The following is a 20701-nucleotide window of genomic DNA, read 5'->3' as shown; positions in this document are numbered from 1 at the left end:
TGTCTGTTTAGTGTTCAGCCATGAGCGAATGGCGGTGCGGGCTCGACGGACCTGGTGGTCTACTCTCGCACCTACTTTCTATGATTCTATGATTCTATAGAGGAGCATGAGGTGAGGCGCACTCTGCGGGCCATCAATCCAAGGAAGGCTACTGGACCTGACGGCGTCTCTGGACGCGTGTTGAAGGACTGCGCAGACCAGCTGGCTGGAGTCCTTACAAGGATTTTTAACCAGTCTCTGGCCCAGTCCACTGTCCCACCCTGTCTGAAGTCCTCCACCATAGTCCCCTTGCCCAAAAAAACCAACATCTCCAGCCTCAACGACTACCGGCCAGTCGCACTCACACCAGTGGTGATGAAGTGTTTTGAAAAACTGGTCCGGGGTCATATCACATCACTTCTGCCCCGAAGCTTTGACCCCCACCAGTTTGCGTACAGAGCAAATAGATCTACAGAGGACGCTGTAGCCACAGCTCTCCATGCTGCACTGTCTCACCTGGAGCAGCGGGGGAGCTACGTGCGGATGCTCTTTGTGGACTACAGCTCTGCTTTTAATACCATCCTTCCCCACAGACTGGTGGACAAACTGGGGGACTTGGGACTTCCACACTCCACCTGTACGTGGATCAATAGCTTCCTGTCGGGTCGCAGCCAGAGAGTCAGAGTGGGCCATCATACATCCACGGCCCTCAGCCTCAGTACCGGCTCTCCACAGGGCTGCGTACTGAGCCCCCGCTCTACACCATCTACACACATGACTGCACCCCCGCCCACCACAGCAACACCATTGTCAAATTTGCGGATGACACTACGGTGGTGGGACTCATCTCCGGGGGGGACGAGTACGCCTATCGGGATGAGGTGGAGCAGCTGACAGTGTGGTGTGAAGAAAATAACCTGCTCCTCAACACCTTAAAGACAAAGGAAGTAATAATAGACTTCAGGAAGAATAAAACGGACATGGTACCATTGACTATCAGAGGGGACTGTGTAGAGAGGGTGGCAGATTTCCGCTTCCTGGGAATCCATATTGAGGAGGACCTGACGTGGAGCGTGAACACCACTGCGCTGCTGAAAAAGGTCCAGCAGAGACTGCACTTCCTGAGGGTGCTCAGGAAGAACAACATCACTCAGAGACTGCTGCTGTCCTTTTATTGGTGCTCCATTGAGAGCATACTAACATACTGTGTATGCGTGTGGTACAACAGCTGCACAGCGGCTCAGAGGAAAGCGCTCCAGAGGGCCATTGACAACGCCCAGAGGATTGTCGGCTGCCCTCTCCTTACCCTGGAGGACTTACACAGTTCCCGCTGCACCAAAAAATCCCAGAATATCATAAAGGACATTTCCCACCCCGGACACTCCCTGTTTGAACTGTTGCCGTCAGGCAGACGGTACAGATCTACAAGGACAAGGACAAATAGACTAAAAAACAGTTTTTACCCCACTGCTATAAAAGCACTAAATGTAGCCGCCAAGGAACGCAGGGGCGATACAGACTAAGGGACTGTGGTAACTGTGAAATCGACAGAAGGATGGAGGGTTGGGTTTGTATGCGTGCTTTGTTCGTGATATTTATTTAGTTGTTTATCTTTTAATATTTTACCTTGTATGTATCGTTAGCTTTTAGAAATGTTTGAATGCTGCACTGACTGGCTGACATTTTAAATTTCGTTGTACATGGTTCATGTTACAATGACAATAAAGAAACTATTCTATTCTACTAACTCCAAAATATATCAAATAACAGTTATTGAACATTATCACAACACAAATAAATTTTCATAATACACCCAATTGAAATACAAGAGACACTCACTAAACTATTCTCAGTTTCACCTCCTCAAAGTTTGGTTATGCCTGCAGTGAATATTTTGGGCAATATTAAACTACGGTGAAGATAACATATTTATTTTATATCTTTCATGATTTAAGATTATTCTAAAGCATTTTATAGTCTATGATGCTCTGAAAAATAATAATAATAATAAGACAACAAATTTGTGCACAAAAGCTCATGCAAACAATGAACTATTGATCATATATTGGTATGCCAGTTGAGAGAAAGTCTCATTTCCAGATTTCCTACAATATAGGAGATGCCATTTGGCTATTGAGTCTGTGCCGGTTCACAGAACAATTTAATTTCCCTATACACTATTCTCTACATATGCATAACACTTCTACCACCCACCTACACCACGATAATTTACTATGACCAATACTATAACCTAATCCAACCATTGTGGGATGTGGGAGAAAACCAGAGTATCCAGGGGAAATTCATGGAGTGAAGGGAAAGCATGCAATGAGTGTTATGTCAATAGAGTTAAATAGTGGCCAAAACTGGGTGAACACACTTGCTCTTCAAATAGCTCTTGGGTATCGTCAATGACAATATAACAGCCTAGGAAAAGATCAGCTCTCCCCCAGTATTGCAACATGATGAACGTTTTGAGTCTCTGGAATGGGATCAGAAACTTCAGTCCCTTAACTTGGATGAGAGTTATCATTAAGCCAAAGCTAAAAGCAATGGTGATGTCCTGGCTCTGGCAGTACGACTGCAAACTGCAGCGACAAATTAAACGAATCCCACAAAATTGTAACATATTAAAGAAGCCCGTCTTATTTGTTCGCCCATCCATAATGTGCTGTAATAAAGCACCAACTACTTCCAATAACAACATTGGTAGATAGAAGTTTAATTGTTGGTACCCTAGACGCCACAAACAAAAAAATATAATTATGCTCCAGCAGCTGTGAAATTATAATGAATTGATGCAATACTCAAAAGGCACTATCAGAAATTTTATATCTGTAAACATCTGCTCCAAAACTTGAACCTGAATAAAAATCTGAAAAACAGGTCAACACAAGAGTTGACATTTACACTTCACAAACCCTGACAAATTAAAATTTAATGTAAATTTCACTGCAGCTGTGATTAAAGAGTACACAAAGAGATCGGCAATCAGAATGTTTACAACTTTATCTCAACACAGCTTTCTTGAGAAATTCGTATTACGGAAAACCTTGGACAAATAACTTGGTGGTCATAAACTTTCCTATCTTATTCTAATATAAACTGCAATGAAGATAGAATATTTATAACCATCCATGTCATACTATTGGTCTGGCAATTTTTCATCAGAATTCTTCATGGAGAAATTAATTACTATTGCATGAATAGTTTAGGACTTCAAACACAACCCAAGAGTAGAATACACCAGAAATAGCTTCCAATTTGAACGTGATGAACATTTGTGCAATCAAAGCATTATTACCCAAGCAGTTACCTGCATTTAAATGGCAATCTTTAACTTGAAACTGAAGTTCATTTTCATTGGGGATGTCCTTCCATGTAGCGAGGAAGACTTGACGCTCTAGATAAGAAGAAAGAAAATAAATCACATTAAACAAATGTTGGCAGAAAATGCTGACCATACCACCTTAAAATTAGGTTGTATCTTAAATATTGTTTTGCCATTTTTGCATCCAAATTGAAGGATATTGGTTCGAACAGTTGTCAGTTCGCTTATCTGCATTTTTGAAATACCCATGGTCAGCAACAAGGATATTTGAAGAAATAAAAGGAACATACATCCCAATTTTCCAATAGTCCGGATCAATTCACATTAAAGGTGAAGGAGGCCATTCGCCATCTAAGAAGAGTACCGACAATTTCTGATTTTACACATCTGCGTTAAAAAGACTTCAAAAACTCAGAAATCAGCTTGGGCTTTAATTTTACAAGGAAGTTTGGCAAGCTACATAAAAATGTATTTAATGAACGTTTTCCTCCCACCGAAAAGGTGGTTTTTGTCACAACAGAATGACATTACTCAATTGTTACAACCCCAATTAAAATTTCTCTCTATTTTGTCCCAGTCGATGTTCTTTTAAATAGTAAGCAGCTGAAATTAATTTGAATTATATGCCTGAACTTTTTTTTTTTAACCCTGAAAACAATGGAGGCTGGTCTGAGTAAAATGACATGTGCTGAAATATTCTGAATTCAATTTTTAATAATAATAATATAGAATATCCAAGGATCTGCCCTTAGTCTTGGAAATTAATCCAAAATTAACACATAACTCGCACACTATCATCAAAGCTAACAAATGGTAAGAATCCTTACTCGGGTTAATTTAACAGCCTCATTTATTAATGAAAAGGGCTACCAAAATACTGCTAATGAGTCTTTATGCTATCCTGGGAACATTTTGTTGTTGTGTGTGTATTTGTGCATGCGCGCGTGTGTGTGTGTGTGTGTGTGTGTGTGTGTGTGTGTGTGTGTGTGTGTGTGTGTGAAAGATGTGCGTGTGCACATCTGATGGTTGATGGAAGGCACAGAATAAAAGTCAGAGAGTAAGGAAAGCAAATTGACTCACTTCATCTTTAATGTACAATGGACCATTTAATGCAATGATCAGTGAAATAAACCAATGTGACATTTCACATTTCTATTGCTATAGAAGACTCTGTACAAACAATGGTATTAAATGAAAATCCCACTGTCGTCACAACAATAATAAAATGAGAAATCCTTGCAGCATCTTGACGTGAAACCTGTGAAGTGCACTGAGCGATGATGGGAATATTATTGATGGTAAATATTTAAGACATCTTGTATTGATGTTTCATAGCTAGATTATAGTTCCCCAATTTCACCTGACTGCTCAAATAAAAGGTAAATTCAATCTTTTAAGAAACATATTCTGGCACTGGAGTTACAGGCCACAAATGGGATTAAAGGGATCTGTAGAAAAGTAGAGGAGTTAAACCCAATGTAGCACCTGCTGCTCCCAGGCCTTCATCAACGTAAAACATCTCTCAAATGCCACAAAATAACAGTTGTGGTGAAAATTACTGTTATTTAGCAGCTCCACGAGGCACAAGATGTAAATAATTAATTAACCACCTAATGAGACAGATGTGATTAATCCACAGAGAATATGTTAAACCAAATAGATTGTTTCTTCAAAAAGGACTAAAAATCTGTTTATAACACATAGAGCTTTTTTTAATATAAAGCTAAGCTTTGAGGTTTGCTTGTACATCAAAAGATGAACCATCCAGAGTGTTGTGTTCATATTGATTGATAAGACTGGGTGTTACAATCCCTAAGATTACAATAACAAGGGAATTGGTTTATAGGTAGATTGGGTGAGTAGGGAAAGGAACGGCACTAGAATGGGGATGTCAGATTATTCACCTTAAAGGAGAGTATTATTTAAATGGTGCAAGATCAATGAATGCTGACATTCACAGAGATATGGGTGTTCTCAGCATACCTCACGAGTCAAAATAGAACAGGACAGCACAGAAACAGGCCCCCGGCCCACCATTTCCCGGCCGAAAATGATGCCAAGTTAAACTACTCTCCTGTGCATGTACATGATCCATATTATTCAATTCCTTGCATATCCATGTGTTTATCTAAAGCCACTTACATGCTATTATCATATCTGCTTCCACCAACACCCCTAGTAACATGTTCCAGGCACCCATGACTTTGTAAAAAGAACTTGCCCCACAACTCTCCTTTAAACTTGACCCCTCGGACTATAAAGATATGTTCTCAATACAATTAGTATTGTCACTAATACTCTCTAATCCAGGCAGCATTCTGGTAAACCTCTTCTGTACCCTCGCCAAAGACTCCACATCCTTCCCGTAATGGGGTGACCAGAAATACACACAGTTGCCCAAATGCAGTTTTACCAAGTTTTTGCAGCGTGATATCCTGAATACAGATGAAGGTAAAACATACCAGACAAATATTTTACCACTCTTTTATCTACTTATGCTTCAGCTTTCAACAAGTTATGGATTTGGACCATAAAATCCTTCTGTACAATAATGCTATGAACCATCGTTCAAAGTTCGTCGTGGTTCGATGCTGAGGTGGCGTTATAGAGTTGTATACAATACTCCACATGGGGATTAATTTAAGTATTATACAACTCCAACATGACTTCTCAACGTTTACTCTCAATGCCCCAACCAATGAAGATGAACATGCCGCACGCCTTCTTTACTACCCTATCTACTTGTTTGCTATTTTCGTGGAACTATGGACTTGCACCTCAAGATCCCTCTGTACATCCCTTCTCCTATGGATCTTGTCATCTAATGTACATCTTCCCCTTACATTTTACCTCCAGAAGTGCAATACCTCACACCTGTTCGGGTTAACTCCATCTGCCATTTCTCCACCCATATTTCTAACTGATCTATATCCGGCTGCACCCTTTGTGTTGACTTGAAACTTACTAATCAGCCTATCTACATTTTTATCCAAGGTATTTTTTGGCATTGCAATCAGAGGCATCAGCATTGATACCTGCGGAACATCACAGGCCGCAGACCTCTTGTCGGAGAAACATCCCTTCATCACTAGCTTTTTTCTTCAATGACCATGCCAATTTTGAATCCAATCCACCAAGACACTGTGGACTCCATGCACCTTAATCTGTTGGATCAAATCATCATAAGCATCCTTGTGTAATGCATTACTAAATTCCATATTGACATCTACTGCCCTTCCTTTATCATTTTTGACACCTTCTCAAAAACGGAAATCAAGTTCGTAAGACATGACCTCCCCCAAATAAAGCACCAATGACCATCTTTAATGAGCATATGAATGAAAACCAATTGAAAATGTGGACAAATTTCATCCCTCAGGGGGTTGTGAATCTTTGGAATCCTCAACCACAGAGAATTATGGATGCCTATATGTTTATGAATTCAGAGCTTTTGAATTCAAGGCCGAGTCAGATTTTCAGACTCCATGGGAATATGGAAGGTCAGAAAAGGGTCAAAGATCAGAACTGTCAATGGCATACAATGGTGGAGGAAGCATAGGGACCTGTGACTATCCCATTTTACTCAGTGCAACAGATTAATTGACCTTTGATTAGTAGAATATGTGTTGGAAACACTGCATTATGGAAAGAATTAGTTCCATTTATCAAAAGAAAGGTTTTCTATCTTTGCTTCTAGAAAATAGAATAGATAAATGGTTTGTTCCAAATAATGTACCACATTAAAAAAAATATCACTCTTAGTTAAGGGTTTGTGTTTTGTTTTCTTCTACTTTGATATGTCTTGTGTAAGCCTCTTAAAATTAAAGTTAAATTTCAGATCTGGGCATCATCAGTAAACTTGCCGATGTTCCTTCAATTTGTCACGGAAAAATAGGCAAGGAGGTAAAAGAAAAATAGGCGAGGAGGTAAACCTTTTGACAAGATGACCATAAGAGTTTGCCTCCACTCTCTGTTAGAAGAGGATTTTGAAACATCTCCTAAAAGATGGTCTGCGCATTAATTATAGATCAAAACTTAGTGACTCTTCAATGGGTTCAAAGACAAGATAGTTACTGTTAGTAGTTGAAATGTTTCCCAAGGCTCTCCATGGTGTTCAGCTTTTAGATAGATGTGAGCTACAGAATGTTAATGACATCACGTTGTACAAGGGAATCTTCATGTTTTGAGTCAAGAATTTGTACTGAAATTGAACAATTAAATTCTAACTTGCAGCAGCACAACAAGCCTGTAAACACAGTACTCAATAGATAACATAATAAACCAACGAGAAAAAAAAAATACTCAATAAATAAAAATCCAATCAAGTGCAAAACAAAACCTAAAGTTCCTAGTTTGGCTTTTAGTTGGAGTTTGAAGTTTTCAATAGCCTGATGGTTGTTGAGCAGAAGCTGTTCTTACATAGAAACATAGAAAATAGGTGCAGGAGGAGACCATTCGGCCCTTCGAGCCAGCACCGCCATTCATTGTGATCATGGCTGATCATCCCCAATCAATAACCCGTGCCTGCCTTCTCCCCATATCCCTTGATTCCACTAGCCCCTAGAGCTCTATCTAACTCTCTCTTAAATCCATCCAGTGATTTGGCCTCCACTGCCCTCTGTGGCAGGGAATTCCATAAATTCACAACTCTCTGGGTGAAAATGTTTTTTTTTCACGTCAGTCTTAAATGGCCTCCCCTTTATTCTAAGACTGTGGCCCCTGGTACTGGACTCGCCCAACATTGGGGAACATTTTTCCTGCATCTAGCTTGTCCAGTCCCTTTATAATTTAAAATGTTTCTATAAGATCCCCCTCATCCTTCTAAACTCCAGTGAATACAAGCCCAGTCTTTTCAATCTTTCCTCATATGACAGTCCCGCCATCCCAGGGATCAATCTTGTGAACCTACGCTGCACTGTCTCAATCACAACGATGTCCTTCCTCAAATTAGGAGACCAAAACTGTACGCAATACTCCAGATGTGGTCTTACCAAAGCCCTATACAACTGCAGAAGAACCTCTCTAATCCTATACTGAAATCCTCTTCTTATGAAGGCCAACATTCCACTGGCTTTCTTCACTGCCTGCTGTACCTGCACGCCAACTTTGTACAGAGGTACAGTGAAAAGCATGTATTTTTATTGCATGCTATCTAGTCAACGGAAAGGCTATATATGATTACAATCAAGCCGTCCACAGTGTACAGATACAGGATAAGGGTAATAATATTTAGTGCAAGATAAAGTCCGGTAAAGTCCGATTATAGATAGTCCATGGATGTCCAATGAGGAAGATGGTAGCTCAGGACCACTCTCTAATTTGTGATAGAATGGTTCAGTTGTCCCATAACAGCTGGAAAGAAGCTGTCCCTCAATCTGACCGTATGCATTTTCACACTTCTGTTACTCTTGCCTGATGGGAGAGGTGACTCAACTATAGAGTATATACCATAGATATTGTGGCTTGGGGGAGCATAGACTAGAGTGTTATGATACCCAGCCACCTTGCCAATAACCTCCATTTGAGAACTGGTGCTCTCAAATAGCAGGAGAACAAGCTCTGGACCACTGCATCATCAGGGTTATTTGGGTTGACCTCACTGCTGTCCAAGTTTAGCTATACTATCTTTCTGATAAGCTGTGGCTCCAAACCTCTTCTCGGGTGCTTTAAAATAAATTTATTTGATGCTAGATCCATGAAAGTCCCCGCAACTGGTCACACTGTACTAAGATTAAGAAAGGGGAAGTGAAACCAGGGCTCCCGATCTAAGTTATCACCTAGAAACATAAAAAAAAATAGGGGCAGGAGAAGGCCATTCAGCCATTCGAGCCATTCATGACTGATCATCTAAAATCAAAAACCCGTTCCAGCTTTTACCCCTGTATTCCTTAATTCCTTTAACCCCTAAATCTAACTCTCTCTTGAAAGAGGGTACCTAGGGTATTTGTTAAGTCTCATCAAGTTAAGGCTGACCTGTGATGACACCATGGTTTCAATGTGTCTCCTTGCAACTAGAATAGTTCAAGGAATGGCTCTTTGAGAGATCTACTGAAGGAAACCTCCGGGCAATGGAGCAACAATCGTACAATCAGAGCTCCAAGGAGGAGAGAATTCAGTAGACAATTTAAACTGCACATAAATGTACCAAAGAAGAATGATTCTGAAAACACAAATCTTGCATCATGATTGGTAAAGTGTTCATATAACATGGAAACTGGCATGATAATACATTAAAATAAAATTACTGGGTCATTATTACTGAGATGTGACTAAGATATGGCTTGATTTGCTATACATAGGTCCAGAATATGCTTCTGTACACTTTCAGAATTAATGACAGGAATGATTATTGTTCCAAATTTTATTTCTAATGATCATTCTACCATGTGCATTTGAAGCCATCAAACTGAGTAAACTAACCCATTTATTTCAGCAAGAAACAGGGAGGCAAGTACATTATAACCATAACATCCTTGCAATCTGAACTGTCAGAATATGTACAATTAAACTGTAAATGAACAATCAACAATTACAGAGCTACAAAGGACCTTGATCATATGTGTGTTGGTGTTTGCCATTGGCCTGCCAAAGGGATTGAAGGATAATGTGACAGCACACAACATTGTAACATGACACCAATATGAGAGCATGGCTAACCAGAAATTATAACTGTCCTTATTTTTTTCAATATAAGCTATAATTACAGTGCATTAACTAGACAAGCCTGTTATTTCTGAATGGAACTGGAAATGCAGTTAGTTATTTTCTAATATTAGACACTTAAAGGCAACAGTAGATGCTCAAGTACTTGTAAACTTCAAGTTGAGATTCAAATGAAGGCGATTTAATATCTAGTGCAGCATTAGCAATAAATAATAACATCAAAATGATCTTTACACTATTCCCAAAATATTACCTTTTGATAGTTGGCTATACTGTATTTTCAGTGATTGGGGTAGAGAAAACAAGTAGGGTAATTGAAGAAATTAGCCTTATCATAGCTTGTCTCAGGAATCTTCACATATATAACCATATAATAATTACAGCACGGAAACAGGCCATCTCGGCCCTACAAGTCCGTGCCGAACAATTATTTTCCCTTAGTCCCACCTGCCTGCACTCATACCATAACCTCCCATTCCCTTCTCATCCATATGCCTATCCAATTTATTTTTAAATGATACCAACAAACTTGCCTCCACCACTTCCACTGGAAGCTCATTCCACACTGCTACCACTCTCTGAGTAAAGAAGTTCCCCCTCATGTTACCCCTAAACTTCTGTCCCTTAATTCTGAAGTCATGTCCTCTTGTTTGAATCTTCCCTATTCTTAAAGGGAAAAGCTTGTCCACATCAACACTGTCTATCCCTCTCATCATTTTAAAGACCTCGATCAAGTCCCCCCATAACCTTCTGCGCTCCAGAGAATAAAGACCTAACTTATTCAACCTATCTCTGTAACTTAGTTGTTGAAACCCAGGCAACATTCTAGTAAATCTCCTCTGTACTCTCTATTTTGTTGACATCCTTCCTATAATTGGGCGACCAAAATTGTACACCATACTCCAGATTTGGTCTCACCAATGCCTTGTACAATTTTAACATTACATCCCAGCTTCTATACTCAATAGAAGCTGGGATGTAATGTTAAAATTGTACAAGGCATTGGTGACGAAGACATAGCTAGATCTTCGAAGTTAAATTTTGCTATGAAAAAATTATGTCACTGAGGATATAATTTTTTATTGCAAGGATGCAATTCTTGAAGTTAGGAGAATGGGGTTGAGAGGGAAAGTTAGATCAACTATGATTGACTGGTGAGTGAGTAGATGCGATGGGCTGAATGGACTAATTCTGCTCCTATGATTTATGAATTTATGAAATATTGTTAAGAATCTGAAAGTGTTGAACTCGGTGCTCAAAACAGATGGTCTCATCAAAGATGAAGACTGGGTCGTTGTGTTAAAAATTTTCATTGGAAGGCTTGTGACTGAGGCCAGAGGTCACACCCACAGGGCTGAATGACCTATCTCTTGATAGTATGCAATACTCTGTAGATCAGTAGCTAGGGTCAGATTTTGCTACCATTCAACTTCCAAGAACCTTACAACCCATGGCTTTCAAGGACAGTTGTGGAGAAGCTCAACAATTTTAGTTGAGAAGCTTAATATACTTTGTAATGCTGACTCACTCTAAGCTAGTTTTATTCAGTTATAACTGTACCACAGAAGTACTCACAAAACTCAGGGTTATCATTGCTGAAGCAAGTGATTTAATTAGTTCCCCATCCAGGGAATATGTAAGGAGAAGCAAGCAGGACTGCTGCTTGACTAAATAATCATCCACAAAATGTTGTTGTAGATTGTGGTGCTGGTATGTTGGCTACACAACACCAATGGCATGTATATCTGGTCTCCCACACTGCATTAAATATAAATCAGTCCATTTGAATTCCAGCACATCTTCCATTACCTTATCCACTACCCGCAACATTAGATCCTACTCACCACCTTAAACATGTTCCCACTATATAATTGTGGTTGCATTTGCAAAACGGCAACACACATGTTTAAGAAACTACTTCAGAAGCACATTTCAAAACCATTGGAAACACAAAGATAGTGAATGTATGGAAACACCACCATCTGCAGATTCCCGCAATATGCCATCCCAATTTCAAATATACTGCCACTCCTTGATCATTGCTAGTTTTAATCCTGGTTCAAGGAGCCATCATTGTCATACCTCATAAAATAATTAACTCCAATTGCATTTTCACATGCTTAGATATTTTAGACAAAAGAAATGTAAAGGAATGTCACCATTGAACTGTGAGGTAAAGACATAAGAATAGTTTGGAAACCCTGAAGAATGGAAAACACACCCACCAAATGACAGCTGCCAGGATAAGAACCGAAACCCAACCGAGCTGTCTCCTGTAACCACAATATTTTGGCAACATGATTTGTGAATGATGCATCCCACCACAGAATGATTGTCTTCATTGTTTTGTGCAAGGCTTGTTATATGTATTTTACTTTTCTGTGCAACATGCTGATCACATGTCATGCTGCACAACTATGACGCTATATGAAACTTGCTCATATCTCTGATGAAGACTAACATGAATATGTTTACAATTTCAATATCTTCATCTAATTTGAAATTGAGCGACACACCAGGCATGCATAGTCAATTCACTCCAACTGAATCTTGGAAAAAAAAAGATTTTCCTAGATATGTTTATCCTAAATTAGAATGAGTTTGGAACACTATTTCAAGTTTTAGTTGGGTAGGTTAAATTGGTGTGTTGCACCCTAGTGAACCTCTACATTCACTAATCAATCCAAGTAAACACCTGACAGCACTAAACCAGCGCTAAAATGAGTTTCCTGCTGAAACTCATGACAGTGAATTGACAGTTTTAAAAGTATTCAAGAGCATTAACTAAATGTAAAATATTTCATTATTTTATGTTTATGGCTCCTTCATACATTCTTTATCTGGGGTGAATGCAAATATTAATAAAGAGGTTGTTTTTTTCAGACCTATGAATTTGACCTATCAAAGTGTGTCCATGTCATAATGATTTAATCTAATGATCAGCCATGATCACAGTGAATGGCAGTGCTGGCTTGAAGGGCTGAATGGCCCTCATGCACCTATTGTCTATAATCAGATGTACACTTGCATTTCAAAATTCTTTCCACTTGGAAAACTGCAATTGGAAATGAATCCATTTAAGCTTCTTCCTAATTGTGAATTTAAATAGCAAAAGAGGAAACCACTGCTGTACAATTTTAACAATTAAGCTGCTCTATTTTGCATTTAATATGATTTATTAGATTGTGTGTTTGCCCTGCAGACATTTTCTGCATGAAGTTAGATTTTCTATTGCGATCAGCAAGAATTAGTTTCCCTTGAGCAATTAACAGTGTTACATTTATAGGCATATCTCCCTTTTAAATAATGAATGTTATTAACTAGACTTACTATTTTGTCGCCCCTCCCCCCCCCCCCCTCCCAATTCCATTAAAATACTTTCAGAAGATAATCTGCAGCATTATGCAAATAGAGATAGCATCACGGCCAATAACATGTCCTGCAGATTTCATGGACAAGTTTACAAGGTGACTTATACAACCACCTTTTGATGCAAACCTTTTCTGACGAATGTCCCTAAATCACACAATATTTATAAATGGCAAACAACCCTCTTCATTTATTCAGCAAAATAACGGCAGAATCATAATATGACTCTCTCACTGCGGCTGGTATTTATAGTATTTCAAATCTTAAAAGTACAGTCAAACACCATGACCTTTATCAGCTTCACACAGATCAGCAGAAATGCAACCAAATTAATAGCCAAGTAATTTATGTGCTTTGCCTCTATTATGTAGGCAGCTGAAGCATTCTAATGGAAGAGAAATGTGAATGGCAGGTCTTAAGCCACAAGCCGCAGCAGAGCTAAAATCAAAACCCAGCATCCAACATCTGGATTACAATTTCTAAATGCCTGAAAGTCATTCTACGACTTAAGTACTCCATGGAACCTCAATTTCTTCTAACATATGCTGAACCTCGTATGCAGTGTGAAATGGTAAAGGGTCTTGGGCAATTTTGGAAAAAACTCATTCTCAGTATGTGGTGCCAAATCCACAATATTGGAGCAACAGTGCATTGCATGCTATCTAAAACCTATTCCCCCTGACCCAGGTATATAACTCTGAACCCTAGCATGGCAAGTGTCGAAATGGCATTTAGGTAGAGTCAGAGTGGTCTGGCCTGAAAACAGGCCTTTTGTTTCACTGAGTCTGCACTGACCATCAAGCATCCATTTATATTAATCTCCTTTTATACTTCAGACCCTCCAGATTCGACACACTCATCTACACACTAGTGTCAATGTACCCATTTGTCTTTCATCTGGCATGTCTTTGGTAAGAGCACCCATGGGAAACCAATAGTCATCGTGAAAATGTGCAACCTCCACAGTCAGCACTATAGGGCAGGATTGGATCAAGGTCACTGGAGTTGCAAAGCAGTAGTTCTATCAATTATGCAAAGGTGTTGCACTTTTAAATAACAGTGATATCAATGTTAGTCTATACAATCGATACTACCAGGTTGTATTAAAAGTCTATCTGTTTCATTAAAGTACTCCAAGGAAAGAAATTTGCCATTGGAACCCAGTCTGACCTACATCTCACTCCAGACCCACCGATGTGGTTGACTTTTAACTGGCTCCATATTTTAGAGACAATAAATGATGGACAATAAATGGTAACAATGCCAGCAATGCTTACGTTAAAAGGAGAAGACAAACAGGAGAATCTGCAGGATATAGCAGAGACAAGTTACACTGGTAGAAGCAGAGCATAAAGCAGAATAGATGTTTAACGTTTCTAAGGGTCATTGTGTATTTTTAAAGATCGATTTTGGCATTTAGACATCTAAACGAGCATTTGTGTTTTGAAGTTGTTAATAGATGACAGACTCGATGAATGTCTAGATTCACATACGAGGCTAGCAATTGGTAAGGAGCTTGAAGCAAATCTTGTTGAGCTTTTATTCTGTGGTGATAACAGAATTTACTGACCACATGCAGTCAGATGTACAGACAGTACGAGTAATTTTGAATTGCTGTTCGTTTCACATCACTGTACAAGGACAGCTTGGGAAATCGATGGAGCTGTACCACGCGCACAGAGTACTCTCCTGTCAAAGGAGCATTCATCAAAGCTAAAACAACATTTAAAGAGGTGGAGGTTGAGACTTGCGAGTTGAAAAAAAGGCACATTTTGAATTATTTAAGCATCCGACCCAATTATAAATTCCCCTTAGTGATATAATAATGATCAGAATAAACATTCCAAGTGATGGGAGCAAGCACCCATGGGCAGCATGAATATAGAAACATTAGCTGCCACTAGTTTGCCTGATTTGCATTTCAAAGTCATCAACTTTAATTATTTTACATCAAAAATAACTAACAAAATGATGGCCATTAATGTGCAGATCTGTAGAATTTATTGCAATACTTCAAAGGAAGATCGGAGGGTGAGGATTTTGAGATGTCATATCCTTCTGCGCGATCTATTTCATAAAATGATAAGCTGATATGCGCTGAAAAGATAACCAGCAGACATCGGATAACATTCTTTAGATTTGCAAAGCAGTGAAAAATATAGGACCCAGGATTCTCAGTAAAGGGGCAGTCTGTAGAAGAGACTTGGCAGACATATTTCATTGTTTGAAAATCATAACAGTACAGATGCTGTAAACCTAAAATAAAACAGAAAAATGCTGGCAATACTCAGTAGGTCAAATTGCACCCTTAAGAGAAATGTTACTGTTTATGGCAGCAAACATGAACTCTGTTTCTTTTCCCAAAAATGTGGGCTGACCTGCTGACTATTTCCATCATTTTCTGATGTTATTTGCTGTTGCTTATAAACCAGCATCTGTAGTTCCTTGTCATTACATACAATGCCCCCCATAATGTTTTGGACAAAGACCCATCATTTATTTATTTGCCTCGGTACTCCACAATTTGAGATTTGTAAAAAAATCACATGTGGTTAAAGTGCACATTGTCAGATTTTATTAAAGGCCATTTTTATACATTTTTGTTCACCATGTAGAAACGACCGCTGTGTTTATACATGGTCCCCCAATTTCAGGGCACCATAATGTTTGGGACACATGGCTTCACGGGCATTTGTAATTGCTCAGGTGTGTTTAATTGCCTCCTTAATACAGGTATAAGAGAGCTCATAGCACCTAGTCTTTACTCCAGTCTTTCCATCACCTTTGGAAACTTTTATTGCTGTTTATCAACATGAGGATCAAAGTTGTGCCAATAAAAGTCTAAGAAGCCATTATGAGACTGAGAAACAAGAATAAAACTGGCAGAGACATTAACCATACCTTAGGCTTACCAAAATCAACTGTTTGGAACATCATTAAGAAGAAAGAGAGCACTGGTGAGCTTACTAATCGCAAAGGGACTGGTAGGTCAACAAAGGCCTCCACAGCTCATGTCAGAAGAATTCTTTCTACAATAAAGAAAAATCCCCAAACACCTGTCCGACAGATCAGAAACTCTCTTCAGGAGTCAGATGTGGATTTGTCAATGACTACAGAAATTTAGATTGTTTTCTCTGGAGATTCCGAAGTTGAGTGGAGGCCTGTTTTTTTTTTTATTTTGAGAGGCGAAGTTAGAGGACACTGTCACAACCATATTCCCAGGGTGGAAATTTCAAAAATGAGAGGGGCACAGCTTTATGGTCAGAGGGGGAAAGTTTAAAGGCGATGTGCAGGGAAATATTTGTTTTTACATACAGAGAGTGGTGGGTGCATGGAACGTGCTTCCAAGTGTGTCGCTTGAAGCAGAAATGATAGTGGCGCTAAAGAGGCTTTTAGACAGTCACACAAATATGCAAGGATGGATGGAAAAGGATCACCTCAGGCAGAGATTAGTTTATCTTGGCATCACGTTTGGCACATATATTGTGGGCCACCAGACCTGTTGCTGTGCTATACTATTCTGGTGACTGGAATTTAGATCTTCTATGGAGTCATAAATTAAAAGAAACATGTGAAAAACTTGTCATTGATATTAAAATGCTTGAATTGTATTTTGAGATGTGCATTTCAGGAAGGAAATAGCACCAAACATAAAACAGAAGCTGGTCATTGTATGATATGAAGCCTTATGATTAATCAACAAAATACCTCCCTTGGATTCCCAGAAATATTTTTATTAAAGATAAAAAACAAACTTTCTTTTTATGTAACAGGGAAACAGGTCAATAGATACTTTCATTCAAATATAGTGCATGGATTTAGTTTTTGTTGCATTTCTACAGTTCACCCACCATAATTTTGTTGGAGGATCCATGTAAACCTATGGGAAACTGCCTTATGCACTGCTCCTCTGGAGCTTAAGTAATGGAAAACACCATGGAAATTAATGGCATAGTTTTCACAAAGTTATAGTCATACAACACAAAAACAGGCCCAACTTGTCCATGCGGACCAAGATGTTCCAACTACTCTTGTCCCACATGCCCATGTTTGGCCCATTTCCCTCCAAACCTTTCCTATCCCTGTACATGTCCAAATGTCTTTTAAATGCTGTTAATATTACCTGCCTCAACTTCTTTCTCTGGTAACTCGTTCTATATACTCAACAACCTTATTGTGAAAAGGTTGCCTCTCAGATTCCTATTAAATTTTATCCCCCGCCTTACCTTAAATCTATATCCTCTGGGTTTTAATTCCCCTACTCTGAGCAAAAGACTGTGCATTCCCTGTATCTATTCCCGCCAAGATTTTATTTACCTCCATAAGATCACCCTTCTGCCTCCTACGCTCCAAAGAATAAACCTCTAGCCTGCCAAACCTCTCGCTGTAGGTCAGGCCCTTAAATCCTAGCACCATCCTCGTAAATATTCTCTGCAGTCTTTCCAGCATAATGACAAGTATGCTGTAATATTTCTTCTTTATCGTACCAAATACATTTGTATACTGACCCAATCTATTAACATAATTCCAAAATGTGCAAAATCTTAAAATGTATCCTGATATGCTGTTTAATAATTTGTCTCGCTGAATTAGTCTGGTTTAAAGTGCATAATATAACCGTATTAGCATGCCACTGCAAAAATGTCAAATTTAAACTCTCCTGCATGCCCCTGATCACATCCTTAACTATACACAGCAGCATTTTATACAGCTCAGCATATCCTCCCTGCTCTATGATGAATGTGCAAAATTAAACTGTATGAATTCTTCTTAAAATCCCATTCAACTTAGAAAGTTTCATACCTGTACAACAATAGATTCTGCTATTGTAGGCAATGGAAACGAAGACACGATCGGCATTCAAAATAAAGGAATTCTTTGTGTATTAAATTCTTTGTGTATTAAATACAGTAAATGGCCTTTTCTCAACCTTGACGTGTTTTTAATGCTGCTAATGGCTGCAGATATTAGCTTGAATGAGCTGCTCATTCAGATGTACCAATGTAGACATAATGATACTGAAATGATTACAATATGATGGGAAAATAACCATGTGCAAAACAACTGAAGGCACTTTATTCACGATAGGTGAGTGGAGTTCAAGCAAAAATGGCAATCATTCTAAACAGCACAAATCCATAAACAACAGCAGAATGACTGGCTAATTAGTTTTAATGAGGTTGGTTGAGCAAGTTATTTTAGTTAGTTCACTTCTCAATCTATCTTTGAATAATGTTCAATTGCTATGCTCATTAATATTGAATTAAGTCAAGATTGTTTAATTGTCATATGCACTGAAAGAAATTATGAAATTCTTACTTGCTGCATCCTTACAGACACATTAATGGAAAAACACAAAATACACACGCAAACAATGCTACATAAATTATCAGTTACTTTAGGTAACCAGACCAGAATAGTGCAACCAATACAGAGTCCATAGTAGTTCATTGCTGTGGTAGAGATATGGTTGCACAATGTGGTTTAAGAGCCTGATGGTTGATGGAAAGAAGCTGTCCTTGAAACTGGAAGAAACTGTCCTCAAGCTTCTGAACCCTGAATCCATTTACTCATTGCAACAAAACAGGATGATGAATAGCAGGCTAGCGTTGAAGCTAATACCTCTGAAGCTGCCATAGATTTTCAGTGTGCCACCAAAGGGTTAGCTTAGACTACCTATTACTAGAGTGTGCTTTAAAACCACACCCATCTGCAGTGTAGTGCAAAATTATCAACTAGTCATTGTTAACATCACCACAGTGAAGACACACTTCCAATGCCACTAAACTGTTGTAAATTGTGTCAATAAAATTAGCACAATCAGTTGCATAATGACAGTTACAGTTTAGTTTATTGTCACGTGTACCGAGATACAGTGAAAAGCTTTTGATGAGTGTTATCCAGTCAGCGCAAAGACAATACATGATTACAATCGAACCATTTATAGTGTACAGATACACGATAAGGGAATAACGTTTAGTGCAAGGTAAAGCCAGCAAAGTCCGATCAAGGATAGCCCGAGGGACACTAATTCCTAGTTGTGGTAGGATGATTCAGTTGCCCGATAAGGTCCTTTATCAGGATGATTCAGTTGCCTGATAAGGTAGCATTTGATTAGGTCCCACATAGGAGATTAGTGGCAAAATGTAGAGCACATGAGTCAGGAAATAGACAATTAGGGGTCATAGGTCCTAGATCAAAATTTGGGGGGTAGTATTCAGTTGTTTTATCTGACAGTTGGATATAATTTGATTAGGTCCCACATAGGAGATTAGTGGGCAAAATTAGAGCACATGGTCTTGGGGGTAGTGTTCTGACATGGATATAAAATTGGTTGGCAGACAGGAAACAAAGAGTGGGGATAGACGGGTCCCTTTCAGACTGGCAGGCAGTGACTACCGCAAGGCTCGGTGCTGGGACCGCAGCTATTTACCATATACATTAATGATTTAGATGACGGGATTAAAAGTAACATTAGCAAATTTGCAGATGACACAACGCTGGGTGGCAGTGGGAACTGTGAGGAGGATGCTATGAGGATGCAGGGTGACTTGGACAGGTTGGATGGGTGAGCAGATGCAGTTTAATGTGGATAAATGTAAGGTTATCCACTGTGGTGGCAAAAACAGGAAGGCAGATTATTATCTGAATGGTGTCAAATTGGGAAAAGGGGAATTACAACAAGATCTGAGGGTCCTTGTTCATCAGCCACTGAAAGTAAGCATGCACGTACAGCAGACAGTGAAGAAAGTGAATGGCATGTTGGCCTTCATAACAAGAGGAGTTGAGTATAGGAGCAAAGACGTTCTTCTGCAGTTGTACAGGGCCCTAGTGGAGCATTGTGTGCAGATTTGGTCTCCAAATTAGAGGAAGGACATTCTTGCTATTGAGGGAGTGCAGCATAGGTTCACAAAGTTAATTCCTGGGATGATAGGACTGCTATATGTTGATAGATTGGAGCGGCTGGGCTTGTGTACTCTGGAATTTGGAAAGATGAGAGGGGATCTTATTGAAACATGTAAGATTATAAAGGGTTTGGACACACTAGAGGCAGGAAACATGTTCCCGATGTTGGGGGAGTCCAAAACCAGGGGCCAGTTTAAGAATAAGGGGTAAGCCAATTAGAACGGACACAAGGAAACACTTTTCACACAGAAGGTTGTGAATCTGTGGAATTCCCCGCCTCAGAAGGCCAATTCTCTGGCTGCTTTCAAGAGAGAGTTAGATAGAGCTCTTAATGTGACGAATAAAATTGACTTTGACTTTAAAGATAACGGAGTCAGGGGATAAGGCGAGAAGGCAGGAATGGGGTACTGATTGTGGATGATCAGCCATGATCACATTGAATGGCAAATGGCC

General features: G+C 39.3%; 1 protein-coding gene across 3 annotated transcripts in view; it reads right to left on the bottom strand.

The window, feature by feature from the left end:
• The window catches only part of ap2b1 (adaptor related protein complex 2 subunit beta 1), a 173546-nt gene that overhangs the window by 47938 nt on the left and 104907 nt on the right, over positions 1–20701 (bottom strand). For all 3 annotated transcript variants that reach the window (XR_008725710.1, XM_055657871.1, XM_055657872.1), the window contains exon 20: positions 3296–3382. Coding sequence is in view for 2 of the 3 variants with exons in the window: in XM_055657871.1 (XP_055513846.1) it covers positions 3296–3382 (87 nt within the window). In the remaining variant the exon portion in view is untranslated. The remainder of the gene's footprint in view (positions 1–3295; positions 3383–20701) is intronic.

The sequence above is a fragment of the Leucoraja erinacea genome, chromosome 28, assembly GCF_028641065.1.
Source record: "Leucoraja erinacea ecotype New England chromosome 28, Leri_hhj_1, whole genome shotgun sequence".
Taxonomy (NCBI): Eukaryota; Metazoa; Chordata; class Chondrichthyes; order Rajiformes; family Rajidae; genus Leucoraja; species Leucoraja erinaceus.
This window is presented reverse-complemented; position numbering and strand designations above follow the sequence as displayed.